The sequence below is a fragment of the Ochotona princeps genome, chromosome 6 (genome assembly GCF_030435755.1).
Source record: "Ochotona princeps isolate mOchPri1 chromosome 6, mOchPri1.hap1, whole genome shotgun sequence".
Lineage (NCBI taxonomy): Eukaryota > Metazoa > Chordata > Mammalia > Lagomorpha > Ochotonidae > Ochotona > Ochotona princeps.
This window is the reverse complement of record NC_080837.1, coordinates 14,044,151-14,064,226: the sequence shown is the minus strand read 5'-3', so window position 1 is coordinate 14,064,226 and position 20,076 is coordinate 14,044,151. Positions and strand designations below refer to the sequence as shown.

The following is a 20,076-nucleotide window of genomic DNA, read 5'->3' as shown; positions in this document are numbered from 1 at the left end:
AGCAGCCTGCTAGCCCCTGGGGGCTGCCCCTGCTTGCTGACTTCCCCCCGCAATGATCCCCTGCTCAGGAGAAACCTCAGACACATCTAGATAGCTGCGCTGAAGCCAAAGGATGCCACTACCTGGCACACTTGAAACCAGTGCTACCTCAATGTGCCGCAAGGCAGGTCGTGAACCAGCAGGTGGCGCAGTTTCTGCACCTGCCATGCTCTACAGTGAGGCTGCTGGCACGGTGCTGGAACTGCTCCGAAGAGCCAAGTGCTGTAGCTTCCAGGGGAGCCATCACAGAAGCACAGTAGCGGCTTGGCGCCACTGTCGCGCCCAAACAGACACACACTTGCTCTCATCTGGGTCTTGACTGAACAGGATCCTGAAAGGGAACTTTTGGCTTCCTCCAAGGGTGCACGTGTGTCCCAAGAAGTAGGCTAGGGGGACTCAGGTGTGTCAGAGTCTCAACGGGGATGGCCACACCCATTTCTACGCTTCCAAGACACAAGAGCGCCATCCACTGCCTGCACCATGTGGGGAACGGTGGCGTGCCTCTGTTGGTCCTCACTGGCCCTTGGGTCACCTATTCCCCCCACACTTCCTGCTCTGTCCCAGCTCACATCCCCTCTCTGGTGTGAGAATCAAAGGAAGAGAGTGAGGATGAGCTCCGATGATGGAAACTGTCATGTAGACGCAACAAATTGCGGCTGTGGTTCTTGAACGTGGCTGCCCTTTGGAACCACCTGGAGAACTTTAAAAACAAAAAACTTGCTGTAGCCAGGTCCCTCCTGCAGAATCCTGCTTCATTCGGGTGGCTGAAAGAGCCTGGGCAGAGAGATTTTCAAGCCCCTCTACTCCCGCCCGCCGCTGGCCACTCCTATGATGCAGTAATACCCAGCATGGTGTTGGCCCATGCTTTCTTTCTCTGATTAGGTAGCATGGAGGCCTCAACAGCAAAGGTGAGAAATGGGCTAGTCTTTCTTGGGTGATTGAAATCTGGGGTGCCTGTTTCTTATTATGAGTTTAGGTGTCATTCTAAAGGGCTGCCAGGAGTTAGCGTTGTGGAGCAGCAGGGTTAGACTGCTGCTTGGGATGCCAGCATCTCATACTACAAGCCTGCTTCCAGGTCCCAGCAGCTCAGCTTCTAATCTAGCTCCCTGCTAACACACCAGGAAACAGCAGATGGTGGCTCAAGGACTTGAATCCCTGCCACCCAGATGGAGTTCCAGGCTTCTGGCTTCAGCCCAGGCTATTGTGGATATTCAGGAGTGAATTAGTGGATGGAAGCTTCCCTTCTTTGCCACTCTACCTTTCAAGTAACTAATAGAATAAATAAATATTTTTTAAAATAGAAAAGCTGCTAGGCCATGGCCACCCTCAACCCTCAGCTATCTTGCTGTTGGCTAGGATCTCCCCAGGGAACACCTGTACCATACCTTCTGAGTCCAGACTGTTGCTGCCACCGCCATCATCAAACACCTCAGAGCCAGGGTATTCAGGGCAGAAGACCACCCAGGAGACAGACACAAGCCTGCACTCCAGTGGGGCTGGACCCCTGGAGACCCTGGCTTCCCCAGGACTACCCAGAGGGCCAGGGCACACCTCTGCAAGTGTGAGGCAGCAGCACATGGTGCAGCTAAGATAACAGGAATCTGCAGGAGCCAGCTGTGGGGTTTGCCTACGTTGGCCCCCCACGATGACTGTTTTGCGGGGCTTCAGGGTAGATGACGAGATGCTGAGCAAGAAACTGAGGGTGGGGTGGGCACGGCTTGCTCAGCTCTACTCTCCCTCTTCCCTGCCTCATCCTGCTGCGGGGCTCACTCCACTGGCAGATGCCACATGGAAGCGCTGGCCTCAGCCTGGGTTTCCTAAGGAACCAACTGGAGATGGTCCCCACCCAGACCACAGGGCCCCCCAGGGTCCAGAGTACTCATGCTCTAGGACCTTCGCCCATGCTGCCTGGGAAGACACGTGTTTCATGCCTCACTTGGGTGGAAGAGGAATAACCTATTTATTCATTTGAAGAGCCAACACACACACACACACACACACACACACACACACACACACACACACCCAGAGAGAGAGAGAGAGAGAGAGAGAGAGAGAGAGAGATTACCAACCCACTGGTTTGCTTCTTAAAGGCCTGCAGCATTTGGCAGCTGGGCTGAAGTTGGGAGCTGGGAACACCACTTGGGTCTCCCAATGAACATCAAGGACTCAGCATGAACCGTCCCTCCTGACTCCATGGGTGAGCATCAACAAGAGGATGGGATCAGAAGCAGAGCTGGGACTTGAGTCCAGACGGGATGTGGGCAGCCCAAGCGGCAAATGACCATTCCCTGTGTAGCATCTTTTCCAAATTAGATAGAAAATGTGATTGCATTTATATAAGATTACAATCTGAGGAAAGGGAAGGGGAGGATGTAGGTCCACATAGGGCTGGTTTGGTTCAGGCCATGGAGTGAGAATGAGCTTTTCCTCATGCTGCAAATCTTTTAGTAACATATTTGGATGCAAGATATCTCATTGAAATAGGTCAGCAAAGAGCTCAAATGATCATTTCTTTCTGGCACAAATAGTAGTTGGTTTTGGGGCCTGGCACAATGGCTCATTGGCTAATCCTCACCTTGCACACTCTGGGATCCTATATGGGTACTGGTTTGTGTCCTGGCTGTTCCACTTCCCATCCAGCTCCCTGTTTGTGGCCTGGGAAAACACTGCAGGCTGGCCTAAGACCTTGGGACCCATGTGGGAGACCCAGAAGAAGCTCCTGGCTCCTGACTTCGGATTGGTTCAGCTCTGGCCATTGTGGCCCCTTGGGGAGTGAACCAGCAGATGGAAGATCTTCCTCTCTGTCTCTTCTTCTCTGTAAATATGTCTTTCCAATAAAAATAAACGAATCTTAAAAACCAAGTAAAATAAGCCCTTGAATAAGCAACAGGAAGTCAGGGCACTGGGGAGAAAGAACTCAGTCTCAAGTGCACGTTTCCACCTGGAGGAGACACTGCTCCCCAGCGGGGAGAAGCACGTTCGGCCTGGCCCTTCGAGTAGTGTGAAAAGCTGAGAGGAAACACCAGTGTGGTCACAGCCATCACAACAAACCCCAACAGGGCCCCGGGGCACTAGGCTCATCCACAGTCCTGGGAACCTGGAGTCGGGGGCGGATTTGGACATTAAGATCATTCATGGGGACCTCATCAAAGGAAACACTGACATTAGGACGGGATAAACAAGAGTTAGGCCGATGGTGGTGGTTACGAAAGAGAGGGACAAGGATGTGAAGTTGATCTTGCAACTCTGGGTCTATCATGACCCCCAAGAGGTGCCCAGAGTCAAAGAACGTGGGGGGCACCCACCAGAGAATCACGGCATTTCCCAGGGCACCCACGGCCAGGTCCACAAGCCCATCTTCATTGAGGTCCAGTTGCCCGTGGATGCTGCAGCCGAAATACTGGAGATCGGTGGCCAGCGCTGCTGCGGCGATTCTCTGTAGGCCAGGGACAGACAGCGAGCGAGCTCAGGGAGTGGACACGTGCAGGAGAGGCAGGGCAAAGACTGTGGAGACCACCTAAGAAGACCCCCCAAGCCCAGCTCCCCCAGCCCTGCGTCGTCTCCTCCCCTGAAAATTCCTCCAGGTCAGGTCCTTCTTTTCAATGAATATACCACGTCTTAAAGGAGTTTCCTATTAAGTGTAAATGCTTGTTACTCATCAGATAATCTAGAAGCATCTAGGTTTAGACTGCCTTAAAAATTTAAAAAATACATTACTTTTGTTTATTTGAAAGGCAGAGGCAAGAGATCTAGAGACATACATTTAAGTGGATAGATGATTGAGATCTTCCATCTGTTGGCTTAGTCCATGAGTGACTGTAACAGTGTGGGCTGGGTCACTTCCTGGGGCCATTACCTGCTGCTGCCCCTCAGGAAAGCTGGCCAGAAGCCAAAGCTGGGACGTGAAGCCAGGCACTGCAATATGGAATGCAGGTGTCCCGGGTGACACTTTAGCCATTATGCTAAGTGCCCAGCCCTGTTAGGCTGCTTTGCTAATAAAATGTGAACCTGGAGAGCTTGAACTTGGACCTGGAGAGCTAGGACTTGAAATGAGTTAGATTTGAGGTAAGCCAGGGGACGTCTCGGTAAAGTATTTCCAGAGACACATTTTCTGCTGGCCATCAACTGCAAAATGCTCATGGGAACCTGGGATCCATCTTCATCACGGTGATCGTTTGAGGGTCAGTGGGCAGGGAGAAAGCACCAAAGTAGGGGGCGGAGAAGGAGGGGACAGGAAGGTCCTGGAGAGGAAATGCAAGTGTTGGAAAATCTCAGCTCAGGGTCTCCTGCCAACCTATGTTGGAGTGCCAGTTCCAGCCCCAATTCCTGTGCTTCCCATTCAGCTTCCTGCTGATTTGCCTGGGAGGCAACAGGTTATTCTAGCTACCCACATGGAAGAACCAGACAGGGTTCAGAGCCTGCGGCTTCTGCCTGGCTTGGCTCTGGCTGTTGTGGCCATTTGCAGAGTGAACCTGCAGATGGAAGATCTCTCTCTCTTGCCAAACAAATTAACAAGAAAAAAGAAGAAGAGAATCTTGGCTCTAGGACAGATAGGAGTTTCCTTCCTGGGGGTGGACACAGAGGACAGCCCTGAGTCCCATGACCTCACTGGAGCGCACAGGCACTTGCGGAAGCCCTACCTGCTTTGGTTTCTTCAGGATGCCGCCCCGGATGCCATGGAAGACGTAGATGGCCCCCTTGTGGTTGTCCTCTAGAGGCGCTCCCACCACCACGTCGTTGTAGGAATCCTGGTTGAGGTCTCGGACCGAGGCGATGGAGGCCCCAAATCGTGCGTTCTGGTAGCTGTGGCCATCCTTGAGCGTCCCGTTGTAAACAAACCGGCTCTGCCAAGTCAGGCCCCAAAGACAGGCTCAGTGCGCCTTTGGCAAAGAGCTCCTGCCCCGCTTCTGCCCCACCTGCACCACCTGCGGCCTCAGCATCCTCCTCTCCTCTCATCTCCCCAGCACCTGCTCAGAGCAGACACAGGGCACTGATCTCCCTACAGTGGCCGAGTTTGTTCCCACAGTACCTGTTTCAGGTTGTAGACATACACCTTGCCCTGCTCACTGCCCTCGTTGAAGTACATAGGGGCGCCCACCAGCAGGACGTCGGTCACCCCGTCGTCGTCGACGTCCACCGAGGTGATCTCACTGCCGAAGTAGGAGCCTATCTGCGGGCAGAGGGGTGCAGGGCTGGGCTCACGCGGGCCCCGAGCGCGCCAAAGCCTCCCTCCACTCAGAAGTGATGCTGGACACATGCGGCTGACCCTTGCTGCCTCGAGTGGGCCTGTCCACCTTCAGTTTGGCCTTGTCCCCTCTTCCCTCCTGCTCTTGGTCATCCCCTTTCTTTCTTTCCATTTCCTAATTAGGCAGAGGGCCACTTGTTTTGTTTGGAAATCGTATATGAAAATGATCCCCCTGAAAAGGGAAATAAAATAAAACCCCAAACTAAAAAGAAGAAAAGCAAAGTTACTGATAGTTGCCATCAAAGTTTTAGTGTATTTTATTCTAGTTCCTTGCTTCTGTTTGAGTGCATACATGTTTCCATTTTAGTAAGTTGAGGTCATACACCAGATTTTTTAAAATCAGAGAGAGAACTTTTTAAAAATTCACTCTCCAAATGTTTGCAGTATCTGGAACTGGAATGGGGCTGGGAGCTAAAACGCAGTCTACGTTTTCCACATGGGTGGCAGGGACCCAAGTACTAGAACCATCACATGCTGTCTCCCGGGGTGTGCTTTAGCAGGAAGCAGAATCAGAAGCGGGGGAACCAGATATCTAATCAGGTACTCCAAACAGTCAATGTCCCAAGGGGACGACTTGGCACCAAACACTTGCCCATTTCCAGCTTTGAATGCCACACATCCTTTGTGACTCGTGTCTGGGATGGTGATGTAGGATTATGTGGTTACGAGACCCCAGAGGATGCTGTATCAGGAGATGGTGCCCCATGTGCTTCTGTTAAGACGTGCTGGGGCCTTTAAGTGGCGGGGCCTGGGGAAGATCATCAGGTCCTTGAGGGTGTGGCCTGGGAAGAGACTGACAGCTCCTGTGGGAGTGCATGGCCTTGCTGTCCTGCCACCTGCGTGCTGTCTCTCTCACATGCTCCTGCCAGGTGAGGCCACCCAGAGTCATTCTGGACACTAACTCAGCATCCCTTCAGCTTAAGTACTTGGCTTCCAGTATTCCAGTATATAACAGGCCATGGGCTACCGTAGGTGGTGAGGGACGGACAGCTCTACCCTGACTGAGTCCCTCCCTGCCTTGCCGTGGCACTGCCTACCTTGGTGAGGGCACTGTCTGGACCTGATCCCACCAGAACCTGAGGAATTCTCCCTGACTCCCACCTCCCCCCGCCACCTGCAGCCAGGCAGCAAGCCCTACCTGGGTCTACCAAGGTACCACCTGTGCCCACCTGCTCCTTCCCAAGCTCCTTCCTTCCAGTCCATCCTGCACTCAGCAAAGACCAATGTCGGCTGGTGGTACTCTTGGTGCAGGGGTGGGACTTGGAGCCAGTGGGGACTTGGAGCCTGGACATCAGGTGGCAGGCCAGGTGCAGCACAAGCTTAGGCTCAAGGGTGAGGGCTGTGGGGGCCATGCATGATACCAGCCAGGGGAGCCAAGATCTGGGCCTGTGTGTGGTCCCAGCAAAAGGCCCGAGTTCATAACCTGCCCTTAGCCATGAATCTGCCTCAGGACCTTGCAAAAGCTACACGGCCTTCCCCAACACTTGTCCTTGCTCTCTGGGTGGCTTCGATGTAGCATCTCATTTTCCCATCTTCTCTTCACTACCAACTCTCATCATGGCTTCCAGGGTGGGCTCATGATGGTTCAGTAATAGCCGCTCAGCAGTGCAGGCTGTTGGCTAACCCGCATGCGCCAGACAGGGCAATGGCATCGGGAGTGTGTCCTCCCAGGATTGGGGGTTGGAGGGAGTGGGTGTAGCAGCCTTGGTGAGCCCTGGGACCATGCTGGGGGTACTGGGGAGGGGTAGAATGCCTGCCCTTCCTGAATGCCTACAGACCCTGGCAGCCCAGGTTGGATGGCCATAGCCTAGATATTTCTTGGAAGTCTGAACTTTGGAACAGGGCCAGAGGGAAGCTGGTGGCAAGGGAAGAGGTCTGGTGAACACCACCCCCTTCTCTCCCTGAGGCAAGAGTTCCAGGAAAAGTGTTCTGATGCTGGGGTAGGGGCAGGCCAGATCAGGCACAAATGAGGTTTATGCCCCCCCAAGCGAGAGGGGGGGCTTCTGTAGGTTGGGGAACCTTTCTGTTGAGAGGGAAGAGGTGACTTCCCAGGCCCCCACAGCGCCCCCTACCGTTCTCCCTTGGTCGGCCACTTCCCCTTCCTGTCTCCCCAGCCCGTACCTGCTCGCCGCGCAGAGCCTGGTGGATGGTGAGGTTCCGGTTGTTGTGCATGGTGAACAGGATGACTTTGCCTGTGTGGTTGAACCGGGGTGCTCCAGCCACATACACCCGCCCCTGCCTGGAGGACACGACCGACGTCACTGTGTATCCTGCCACAGGAGCAAACAGGTTGGTTTTCTGGCAGGCCTTGCCAGGGTTCCCCTGGTTTGGGGCTCAGCAGTGCAGAGGATGGGTCTATGATGGAAGTGAGGTCAGGGCCAGCCAAGCAGGTGCAATTCCCAGGGACAGCTGTGGACGTCTGCAAGAGTCAGGGCCTGGGACCAGCAGACAGAGCAAGGGTGGCAAGGACTTTCTGTCCCACCTCCCACCTACTATCTCTGCTGTTAGATCCAAGTGGGACTGCGAAAGGAACTACCAACCTGGACACACCAGACAATCTCCCCACTCCAGCCCTTGTGGGCCTGGAGGCTCTGTCTCCCTCAGGTACCCTATTGGCCCATCCGCCACCTGCCAACCTCCCCGACCCTCAATCTGGGCCCTTACCCAGGTATGCACCGTGGTTCTTAAGCTCCTCAGGGAACTCCTTCAAGTAGGCCTCACGGTGTGGGATGACTTTCCCACTGCTCGTCTCCTTCAGCACGGCTCCATTCCAGTCGTAGGCACCCACAGCTCCCAGCAGAACTCCGTCCTGGCATCAAGTGAGGGATACCTGTCAGCTCTCTCCCCAAACTACCCACCAGGCAGTTACTGATCTAACTTCCAGCCCAGAATGTTGGCTTTGGAACGAGCCAAGGAGACTGTGTTCCATCCCATCCTCGGCACAAAATAGGTCAGGCTGTTCCTAAGGAGAGGAATTTAGGAAAAAAAAAAAAAAAGAACGTTCTAGGAAAAAAAAAAAAAAAAACCCTTCCAACTCTGGGGACCAACCTGTATGATACCTCTGGGTTTCAAAACTCCTCTAACAACTCTCTCCTTTCCTTGCCTTCTTCTGACAGCCTTGGATGCCGGGCCCCTGCGCTTGACCCCCGAGCATTTCTCTGCAGCATGAGCCATTTTCCTGTGTGCAAATTCCAGCCCCATTATGTTTTCTCAGTGGTTCCCTGAGCATCTGCTTCATACACTTGCAGCTACGGATCTTGTCCCTGCCCTCTCTGAACTCACACAGCTCCTCCCATTTATGAATGTGATAAAGAGAGCAGGAAAAAGCCCAGTTGGGTTTATTTAGACAGCCATGGGGGCGATGTCTATCCTGATGTTTGAAAGGCGAGGCAGGGTCAGGCAGCAGAAGAGTTGGACAGGAACCTGCTAGGAAGTGGCTTGTGCAAAGACCCTGAGGCTGGCAAGAGCTGCGAGGAACTGAAAGTTGTTTGGTGGTGAGACTGGGCAGGAGGAACTGGTACCGGGGACACACCATGATGGGCAGGGGTTCTGCTGGGGGAGTGATTTGCCGCTAGATTGTGTTTGGCAATGTCTGGTGACATTTTTGGTTGTCCCAGCTGCAGGTGGGGTGCTGCTGGTACCCACTGGGTAGAGACCAGGATGCAGCTGTTCAGCCTACAGGTGTACAGGGTGCCCCCAGCCCCAAAGGTGAGAACCTTTCGCTGAGAGGTTAGAGCATAAACTGAACACAGGCATTCTTGAGTTTTAGCTCCATTTCCAAGGTTTCTAGCTGTGCAAGTGTGACCGACCTGTTTCTCTCTCTTTCAGCCTCTTTGAGAAAATGGCTTTGCTGTGCGAATCAGAATTAGCATTCTTCATTTCTAGCTCAATGGCTAGTGGCCAGCGAACACTTGGCTCCTGGTAGCTCTTATTCTTGGGGAGAAAGGAAGAGGGGCAGTGGAGAATCTTCTCTGACAGTCAGGATGGGGGAGTGTGGGCTGTGCCATGATGGAAGAGGCCACCATTGGTGACCTCAGGGGTCTCAGGAACTGGTGACCCCTGGAGGGAAGGGAGGGTGCCTGGCAGGGTTAGGAAGGATTTTCAGAAGGCCCTCCACTCTAAGAGTTTACTGAGGGGATGGTCTCCAAATCCACACTTGTAGTTCTAGTCATTTAGACTCAAGTCCATAGAGATTCCTTGAAGGCTGATGTTCAGAGAGGCTGAACGATCTGAGCACATGGTGCCATGCAGCGCTGTCCTCTCACTGGGAGGTAATGCAAACAGAACCTGGTTGGCAGCATTTTTTCCTTCTGGCTCTTCTTGGACTTTGCAAGGCATGGAGTTGGCCAGAGGTCCTGTGTGCGTGAGTGTGTATGTACGTGAGGAAGGGGAGACACCCCCCAGTAGGCCTCACGGTGCCTATGTCCATCACCAGAAGCACTGCACAGCAGGCAGGACCCAGTTCCCTAGAACCCCTTCTGGGGCAGGTGCACCGTGCAAAGGGCAGGCTCTGCTCTCCTGGGTGGCAAAGCTTCTGGGCCTGCAAGGTTGCTTTCTACTGGCTCAGCACAAAGCCCAAGGAAATGATGAACGTTAGGCATTCAGGCAGACAGCGGGCAGGAGAGACTTAGGAGGCTCTCATTGTGTCGGTTGAGAGAAATGGTGGGGAGTGTGGGGCTATAGGGTGGTATGGGGTGGGGGCACCTGCTCATCTGTGACTGCTCACTCTAGATCAAGAGTGACCAGGAGTGGAGTGCTGGGCACGGCCTGAGACCACACAGTGGGGTTTAGGGGAACTCAAATGAACAGAAATGATTCCTGCCACCTGAAGTTGGCAATCGGATCAGGCTGGAGTTAGCCCTTAGCTGCTAGGTCCCTGCCTCCTGGGGAGGGGATGGGGACAGTGTTGACTGATGAGCCAGCAGGTGGAGGAGGGCCGAGGCATTAGGATCAATTTCCAGCCTCCAGCTGTCCACCCCCCAGTTCACCATCATGCTCAGTTCCTCTCAGAGATTTAATTTAGGGCCCGGCGGCGTGGCCTAGCGGCTAAAGTCCTCACCTTGAACGCCCTGGGATCCCATATGGGCGCCGGTTCTAATCCCGGCAGCTCCACTTCCCATCCAGCTCCCTGCTTGTGGCCTGGGAAAGCAGTTGAGGACGGCCCAAAGCTTTGGGACACTGCACCCACGTGGGAGACCCGGAAGAGGTTCCTGGTTCCCAGCATCGGATTGGCGCAGCACTGGCCCGTTGCGGCTCACTTGGGGAGTGAATCATCGGACGGAAGATCTTCCTCTCTGTCTCTCCTCCTCTCTCTATATATCTGACTTTGTAATAAAAATAAATAAATCTTTTTTTAAAAAAGATTTGGTTTACCTGTGAAATGAAGTGACAGAGAGAGAAGGAAAGGGAGAGAGAGAGAGAGAGACAGAGAGATTGTCCATCTGTTGGTTCATTCTTCAAATGACTGCAATGGCTGGGGCTAAATCAGGCTGAAGCCAGGAGTTTCAGGTGCTCAACCAGGGCCTCGCATGTGGGTGGCAGGGGCCCAAGCACTTGGGTCATCTTCCACTGCCTTCCCAGAGGAAGTAACAGGGAGCTGCAGCTGAGATTTGAACAGGTGTTCTGATCCAGGATGCCAGTGTAGCACGCCATGGCTTGTTGGTGCTGTGCCACAACACCAGCCCCTGGTTGACCAAGTTGCGACTAAATCAGACGGTGAAACCAGCTCCTAGGAAAGATGATAACCACTGCAGAGTTTAAGCATTCAACAGCTAAGCAGACTGGGTAACAGCTTATACCTTCAGTTACCCAGTGGGAAGCAGACAGGGAAGTGAAGGGAGGAGGGTTGGGAGACAGCTTGCGTGACAAACCACCCAAACACTGGGCATCTTGCTGGAAAGTGCACTGTCCTTGCTCCAGCCTTGGGGTTGGAGTTGTGTTTGAATTTTCAGCATTAAAGAGTCTCAGACTCAAATGCAATCGCTGTGGCCAATGAAAAAAATCCAAGTGGTTGTCATTTGGAATATAGAGACGTTAGGTTTGAAGGAAGGATCAGGGAATGCGGGAAAGGCCACGCTGGGTCCCTTTGGCATTGGGGAAGCAGGAACATTGTGCATCTGTGGAGCAGCAGTTGCCCAGGTCAGCGAGGGCTTGGCTTCACAAAGAGGGGCAAGCTCAGGCTCTGGGATCCAGAGGGAGCTGCTCGGGATCACAGTCAAGCTTTCATGATGCCTGAAAGCCCATGCTAAGCTTCCCTGTCTCATTAGATTCTACAATTGCTACACACACACACAGAGCCCAGTATTAGAGGAAGGGGGGAGTTTAGTAAGAGTCTTTTCCTCCTACTGAGAGTCCTTGGTCCCGGGGAGGATGTGTGTGTATATATATACACACACATATATCTTTATGGGAAGATGCTCAAAAATGACTTTGGGATACACAAAGGAGGTGGCAGGACACTCGTTTCCTCTTGCTGTCCCTGGCATCCAGGCTGGTCTCTGCTGCTTGTCCAGCTTCCTGCAAGCCTTGTGTACACACAGAACTTGCTGCCACCATGCCTGCTGACCCCTTGTCCTTCAGGGGCCTGCTTGAGTGTCTTCTCCTGCCTGCATCCTAGATCCTGGCCACCGCTGGTCCTGGCTAAACCCTTGACTTCCTCAATGGTCTGACCATGATGCTGCCTTGGTAAAGAGAGGCTGCTGGGGTGTGAATGCTGAAACTCAGGTTGGAGTTCAGTACCACTAAACCTGACCATGGTGACATTCAGAGCTGGGAGCCTTGTGATTGGATGCTGGCGGCTTTGAAGCAGAGGGAGAGAGACCAGACACACACACACACACACACACACACACACACACACACTCACTCCATATACACACATTCACAGCACACATTCTCACACTGTACAGATACAACTCTATCACACACTCACAACACTCACACTCCACACATGCTCTCTCTCTCTCTCTCTCTCTCTCTCTCTCTCTCACACACACACACACACACACACGCATGCTCTGTGTCTCTTGCCAATCAATACTCTGCACCAGCCCAAGACTCTGAGAACCAGAGAGCCACAGCCAGATGTGCCCCTTGACCTTGGGCCAGGGCTGTCAGCCCACATGGACCTCCTTTCTTTTCCATGTGCTCTGTCTGTGTGGTTGTGTGAGGGACACATATGCTCAGGTTGGCTTCCTCACGTAATCAGGGTCTTTGTTAGGGGCTTGTGGGCTGTGGCATGCTCCCACCCAGGAGGCAGCTACAGTTTCTTTCTCACTGCTGTCCAAGCCAAGGAATGTAGTTCCAAACGGTTTGCAAGATGACTTATCCAGTGGTAAAAAATTACTTCCAGTTCCCTTTGGTCCATTAGCTGCAATTCACACACACACACACACACACACACACACACACACACACCCGATGCCTTGAGTCAAATTGCATTTCCTTCTTGTGTTTTCTAATCAGCCCTGAACTCAGAGTCAGGAGAACAGGGCTGATCCTGCCAGAGCACCTGATTTCATTGCCACACCTCATGCACTTGCATGGACGACGCCCTCGTTTCTCAGTGTCCAGCTCTTTTGTAGTGGACTGTGGTGGGCTCCTGGAGGGTGGGGCTGTCACCTTGGTTTCTCCAGCACAGAGGAGATACTGGGAAGACTGGCTGATGCAGAATAACTGTTAGCACCTGCCAACACTGTAGGGCTTTTCTGAGCCAGATTCAGGGTGCAGGAGCTGCCTGGAAAGGTGGACGGTGCCGCGCATGACTACGACAGGGCAGTGCCTCAGACACTGTGTTGGTCCCCAGACAGCCAGCCCGAGCACATCCAGATGCGACTTGGGGAAATCAGCGCGTGACTCTTGCTTCCGTGCATCTGCCTGCCACAGGGCGTGCGTGTGTCTGTCCCTCTGCTCCAGTGTGGGATCTATGACTTAGCCCACCCGTTTCCCCCGAAGGCTCCTGGGGTCTCACGGAGGAGCTGCTTGGTATGGTGGAAACGTGTGAGATTAACAGTTCTCTCACTGACTAGTGGGTCACTTAACCCTCTTGCGATTTCATTTCTGCGTCTGTACGCTGGGAACAAGGATGCCTGCCCAGAAAGTCAAGGGGATGATGAAGGTCATGCATGACTGGAAAGGATCAATGGGATATTACTGGAAAAGTAGGAGGCCTATGCATACTCCCATGATGCTATCCTAGGCAGTGCATGCATGTGTAAGCACACACACACACACACCCCCCACGGGACGCCTGTCAGTCCAGGGCATGCCACATATGTGGACACACTAATTCTTGTCTTTATAGAACCATTTCACAGGGCTCACGTTCTCTGTGCTTCCAGTAGTTCTGTGAGGTCTTGCCCACCTCATGCGTTGCACTCTTAGATGCAGGTTCCGCAGACCCAACATGATGCTGGGGACGCCTTGTGCTCTCCCTCTGGGATCAGGCCTCTACAGTCTGTTGCAGAGCTTGCATCCACAGGGGACCACCCATGCTGGCTACCTGTCTGAGCACAGCTGGAATGGCTGGACCATCTACTGACCCAAGCAGATGTCCCCGCACACGTGCTGCCCCAGGCGCCTATGTTTTATCAGGGATTATGCATTTTATTTTGACACTTGATGTGCTTTTTTTTTGTTTGTTTTCACAATGCTCAAGGGGCTAGAATGGGACCCCCAGTGTGGGGAGGCTATGTCCCCGCCAGCATCCTCCCTGCACAGTAAGGTGTGTGTCATGCACCTGCCAGGAGGATGTGGGGAGGTCTGTAATCTATGTAACCAATTCAACTGTGATAGGGACTGGGGACAACATGAATGGAGACCTGAATGTCTCTCAGGCCACAGAGAAATCTCCAGAATGTCGAGGGGATGAGCTAGCCCAGAGAAGGCAGATGTCTGACCTAGTGGGCTGGGAAAGGCAAGTGCATGCAGATGAGAGACTCGGGGGAGATCCTTACCTCAACCACGTGTGAGGAAAAACCCGTCTGAGACATCTCCAGCCCAAAGGAGATTTCGTTCTTGTTGGTGCCTGTAACAGAGGAGCAGAAAGCTGTCAGCTCTGTGCCTGATCATTCAGCACCGGCCAGGGGTCAGCCCATACCTCCAGTGTCCCTGGGGCAGTGGAGAATTTTCAGGAGGCAAGAAGGGCCCTGAGACAGATGCGCTCCTGTCCACCCTGCAGAGGCATCAACACAGTCTGGTTTTCTAGGTGAACCATGCACCTGCCAGGTGTGAGTCACGCACTCACTTGTGGAAAGGGCTTGGGACCTGTTACAATACAGATCAGGCCTCCCATAAGACTGTTAGGATAGGGGACTAAAGAAAGAGCACATGGTAATAGCTAGTAATGAATTTCTAGCAGGAAGTGGAGTTTCCCACACTGCTCATGCTTTGTATTCACCAGATTTGATTATAGTCACCAATGGATGGTTCCTACACACCAGATCCACCCGTAGGAGGGAAACCTGGCTCCTAGCTCCCCTGCAACCCTTGATTTGTGTAGGAATCCCAGCTGTGTTGACAAGCTCTCCCCCCCCCCGTGGGGTCTCCCCACGTGAGAGCTCATGTCCTCATCACCTAAGGCGAGCAATTTGAGGAGGAATACACTGATTAGGGCACCTCCGTTCTGGTCTGAGCGCCACAGTGCACATATGTGTGCTGTCCTCATCTGTCCTTGCTCTCCAGGGCCATTGTGTCTCTTTTCGTTTTCCTGCAGGATGTCATTTGTAATGCACTGGGAACTTCTAAGACTCTAGGGCTCTACCTCTTATTCCTTGCTATAATCCTCCTATCTGTCCAATAGAGGGAGGGCCCACTACTGCTCCCTATGGTGCAAATGAGCTCAATGCAACTCAAAAACACAGCTGGGGGCCTGGCAGTGTGGCCTAGCAGCTAAAGTCCTCGCCTTGAACGCCATGGAATCTCATATGGGCGCCGGTTCTAATCCCAGCAGCTCCACTTCCCATCCAGTTCCCTGCTTGTGGCCTGGGAAAGCAGTCGAGGACAGCCCAAAGCCTTGGGACCCTGCTTCCGCATGGGAGACCTGGAAGAGGTTCCTGGTTCCCAGTTTCAGATTGGCACAGCACCGGCCGTTGCAGCTCACTTGGGGAGTGAATCATCGGACATAAGATCTTTCTCTCTGTCTCTCCTCCTCTCTGTATATCTGACTGTAATAAAATAAATAAATCTTAAAAAAAAAACACAGCTGGGGTGATGGAGAGATGAAGAACCCATACCCAGAGTGCCTTGGGTGGGGTGAAAGGCAATGGCATACAGGGATTGCACACCTCGGGCTGCAGGGACAGACCCTGCTGGGTTCAGCCAGGGCTTCCAGGTAAACTGTAGGTCATCTGCTTAAATTTGCGTTTTGGACAATCAGCTCGTTTTTTTTTTATATAAATCTGCCACAAAACTGTAGTTTTCATTTGCTGCATTTGGCAATCACAGTTCAAATCCCACTGCCTCCCCAAGCTGGAATATGGATTCCTTTAAGCCTCAGTTTACTTAGCAGTAAAATGGGGAGAGTATGGGCAAGCCCTCCTTTGCAGGCTGCTGGGAAGGGTGCCAGCCTCACACCTGGCATCACTGTCAGCATTTAGTCTTCAAAAAGTTCATGGGGGAGGCTATATCATCCAAAAGGCTGCATGGATTTAAAAACAGCTTTTGGCACTCAAGTGTATGTTTGAGAGACAGAGAGTGAACTCTCCATGTGCCTGTTCACTCCCCAAGTGTCCACAACAGCTCTTGAGGGGAGCCGGCTCTGGAAGCCGAGAACCTACTCCAGGTGTCCCCGTGGCTGTCAGTGTGGCTGGGGTGTGTGCGTGTGTGGGGGGACATCGCTGCTGCCTCCCAGAATGTGCCTTAGCAGAGAGAGAGAGAGAGAGCAAGAGAGAGAGAGAGAGAGAACGTGAGCTGGGGACAGGCAGGGAGCTGGGACTCACACACAAGCCGCTGATGGGGTTAGGCAGGTATTCTAACCTCAAGACCTAAAGTTGGATCTTAATTCCATGTTCCATGAACTTATGGAAGTCCCCTCGCCTTGCTGGCAGGAATGAGGTTGGTCTTGCTAAGTCTTTGCACTCCATGGGACTGGCCTTTCTGTGGGATTTGCAAACCCAGGCTGGCACAGCCTCTGTCCACACCCACCCCTCACCTTCCAGGCTGAAGATCCTGTCCCCCAGTGCGTCAACAATGTCCTTCAGTGCCGCCTCATCAGTGACGTTGAAGAAGTGCTTGTCATCGGGGTCGCTGGCAATGTATTTGATTTCATTTAGAAAGGTTTCTGGATTGATTCCCCTGCGGTTGTAGTAGCCCAGGACCTGGCAGGGAACAGGGTCAGGGGTGATAACTGGGACATGACACAGACTGCCCCACAAGCCTCGCCTCCCTGGGTCCTGACTCCAGGATGGGCCAGGCCCAGGGCTGGGCAGCAAGATGAGTGGTCCTTGGGGTGCCTTTGTGCAGCCCCCATGTTGAGCAAGAACTCTGTGAGGCAGGGCCATGGGAGTAGCCATCTGGTTGATTGTCAGGATCCCTGGCAATGAAGGAGAAAAATCCCACAACTTTTGTGGATAAGCCTGAATGATGCCGGAAGATGTGAGGGGTGGGGGAAGGAGCCTGGACACATGCCAGGGGGTGATGGCAAGGCCTACATGGCGCATCTGGAGCTCTCGGGCCAGGGCAGCACTTACAGCCACTGCGTATCTGGTCACATTGTCCCTCTCGCTTTGCCGGATGACCTTCTTCAGATCCGGGCTGTCATGAGACTCCCCGTCCGTAATGACAATCATCACTTTCTTGGCCCCTTTCCTTCCGCCCTTCTGGAAGGCCTCTGACCTGGAAGGAGAACACAGTAGAAGGTCCCTGGAGGGAGAGGGTGGAGCAGCTCCAGCTGGCTCCTCCTGAGCCGGGGACCAAGCCCCGCCCCCGCTGCATCCCTCACCCTGGGAAAGCCGACAGGTGCCAATGGCTGGACCAGGAGGCCCGGCTACTTGTTCAGCAGCTGCTTAGATGGATGCTGCAGCTGCTCATCTCTCAAACTGCCTTTGCGGTGTTGGCCTGGGTGCTCGGGGCAGGCAGAGGGAAGGAGGAGGACATGGGAGGGAACTGTAGGGGCAGATGGCAACTTTCAGAAGAGCTAAGTCAGGGGTTCAAATCCTGTGTGCTACACACCTGGTAAGGCATCAGAAGAAGGCCCAATCCCTTGGACCCCTGATACCCATGTGAGATTAAGAGGGAGTTCTGGGTTCTTGGTTTCATCCTACCCAGCCCTGGCCTTATGGCTATTGGGTGAGTGAACCAGCAGATGGAAGTTCTCTCTCTTTCAACCAAAACAAACAAAACCCTGCTGCATATTAAGATCTCCTGGAGGGCATTGCAGAAATACATGGAAGTCAAGAGTTCTGAGACAGTGAGCCACCAGCTCCAGGTGTGTCCATGGCCAATGCCCCACTGTAGTTTAGGTGTTCAACATCCCCTAAGGGCTCCTGGGTGTTGAAAGGCTTGGTTCTTGGGATGGAGTTATTGGGATATGCTGGAACATTTGAAGGTGACCCAGTGGTAGGTTGCTGGGTCTTTAGGGGTGCATGCCCTTGGATACTTTTTTTTGTTGTTGTTAAATTGGAAAGGCAGATTTACAGAGCGAGAAGGATAGAAAGATTTTCCATCTGCTGGGTCACTCCCCAAGTGGCTGCAATGGCCAGAGCTGAGCTGATCCAAAACCAGGAGCCAGGAGCTTCTTCCAGGTCTCTTACGTGGGTAGAGTCCCAAGGCTTTGGGCTGTCCTCGACTGCTTTCCCATGACACAAGAAGGGAACTGGATGAAGTGGAGCAGCCAAGACATGAACTGGTGCCCATATGGAGTCCTGGTGCATGTAAGGTGAGGGCTTCAGCCGCTAGGCTACTGCACAGGGCCTGCAAAGTGCATCTTATGGCAAAGTTGTTACAAGGGCTTGAATGTGAACTCACTTGGTCTCCTTCCATTCCTGTTTGAGATGTGTCATGCTGTCCTTTGCCATATGACACTCTGTGCCATCTTGATATTTCACTGGCATGAAGAGCATCCCCCGAGGCTGGACCCATGAGATGTGCCTGATCTAGAACAGTGAACCCTCGATCAACCTCTTTCCTCTGTAAAACCAGCCTCCTCCAGTGAGCCCCTTATAGTCTTGCATAAGTTTGTGGATACTTCTCCTTTTGTTCATTGGGGTTCTCAAAAACACAGGCCATACCCAAGAGCCTGGCCCAGCAAATGGAACCTTCCAATCAGGATCTAAAAGTAAGCCTTACTCTGAGGGTCTGCCATAATTGCTCAAGGGCCTGACTGGTGGGTGGCCAGGCAGAAGGGATGGCCCACTAACTGAAACTCCATGAGCTTTGGTTCCTGGAGGGAGGGGCGGGCAGAATCTCTTAGCAAACTCAAGCTGCTGCGCATGAGTCAGATGTTGAGGAATTCCCCACACCTGGAACCAGTTAGTCTGGCACATGTGCAAGCTACCAGCAGAGGGGAAAAGCCGTCTGCCATTCCCCCAGCAGCTCCGTGATCTGTGCGATGTGTTGACTTTGGCAAACCCTCCGTGTCAGCATGCACTGCAGATGGAAGGCTGCAGGGGCACCGTCAGCATGATGAGCGCAGATCTGAGCTTCGGCATGGCCCCGGGGAGAGAGGCAAAACTCAGCTGCTCTGGCAGACACGGGCTACTTCCGTGACCTCCCTGAAGTGGCCAGGCCCAGCACGGAAACTCCAGGCAGGAAAGCAGAGCAGGGGGAAAGGCAGCTTTTGCCTTCGCTGAAGACGTGCTGAAGGCTCGCGCCACTCTATTTCAAACCATGGCTTTGCGTCAAGCAGAAACGTGGCTTCATTACATGACCAAGTACCTGAAGGCAATGAGAGTGTTACGCTCCCAGTGTGTTCTACAGCCACAAGCACAGGAGTGGGGCACGGACACCCAGCGCACACACCTAGCCCACTCCACTGGTTTCCCGGAAGCCCTGTGCCCTGACCTGGGTATACAAGGCTCTGTGTGGTTCGTCCATCCCATGCTCATCCTCTCTGAGTTAGGGGTAACAGGAACACTTGCCTAAGGTCCCCTCTCAGACTGTGTTGAACCATCAAGGCTCCCAGTCCTCTCCCACCAAGTTCAAGTCCTCCAATAGAGGTGCAGGAAACAAAACAAAAAAACAAAAACCAGCCGTGTCCTATAAGCCAGTGAGGAGAACAGGCGCTGACTGTCCTTTGGGACATGAACTGGGCAGGCTGGGGTTCCCCTTAGTGAAGATCGCCACCCCAAGGATTGGGAGTCATTAATGACTCAAACCACCTGCTGTGCCACGTACCTTAATGCCCTGAGGTGGTTGGGTTGCAATTGAGGGGGTATCAGCCAGTGAGACCCACAAGTCACGGTTGCTGTTGCACAAGGGTCTCACCCCAAAGATGGCAAAATAGCGAGACAGCCAGTGTCTGATGGGGTTAGGAAGGCAGCAATCTTCCCGGGACCAGGAAATGCTCAGGATGGCTTTATTAGCAAGCGAGCAGTAAGGTGCTGATGGGGCAGTGACTTCATCCCAAAGGGCTGTGAGGTTGGAAAGTTTTCATTTTCTGACCACATGAAGTCATGCTGCTACTCAAGGCCTCTGACACGGTGGAATTCTGCTATAGGCATCCACTCACCCTGCCTAAGATGGAATGATAAGGTAGCTAGCTGTGGGCTCCAGGAATGTGACACAGTTCACATTCAGGGAAGTGAAATTCATGTATTTAAAGTCTAAATGCCTCTGATCTTAGTCTTCTTGGG

The 20,076-nt window shown here is 53.1% G+C and overlaps 1 protein-coding gene across 1 annotated transcript in view; it reads right to left on the bottom strand.

Annotated features, from left to right (window-relative positions):
• ITGA11 (integrin subunit alpha 11) overlaps positions 1-20,076 on the bottom strand; it is a 90,170-nt gene that overhangs the window by 23,652 nt on the left and 46,442 nt on the right. Inside the window, exons 8-15 of the mRNA XM_004577948.2 lie at positions 16,975-17,119; positions 16,437-16,602; positions 14,242-14,312; positions 7,952-8,096; positions 7,409-7,557; positions 5,072-5,212; positions 4,683-4,886; positions 3,348-3,478 (exon numbers count right to left, since the gene is read on the bottom strand). Coding sequence (XP_004578005.2) covers positions 3,348-3,478; positions 4,683-4,886; positions 5,072-5,212; positions 7,409-7,557; positions 7,952-8,096; positions 14,242-14,312; positions 16,437-16,602; positions 16,975-17,119 — 1,152 coding nt within the window. The remainder of the gene's footprint in view (positions 1-3,347; positions 3,479-4,682; positions 4,887-5,071; positions 5,213-7,408; positions 7,558-7,951; positions 8,097-14,241; positions 14,313-16,436; positions 16,603-16,974; positions 17,120-20,076) is intronic.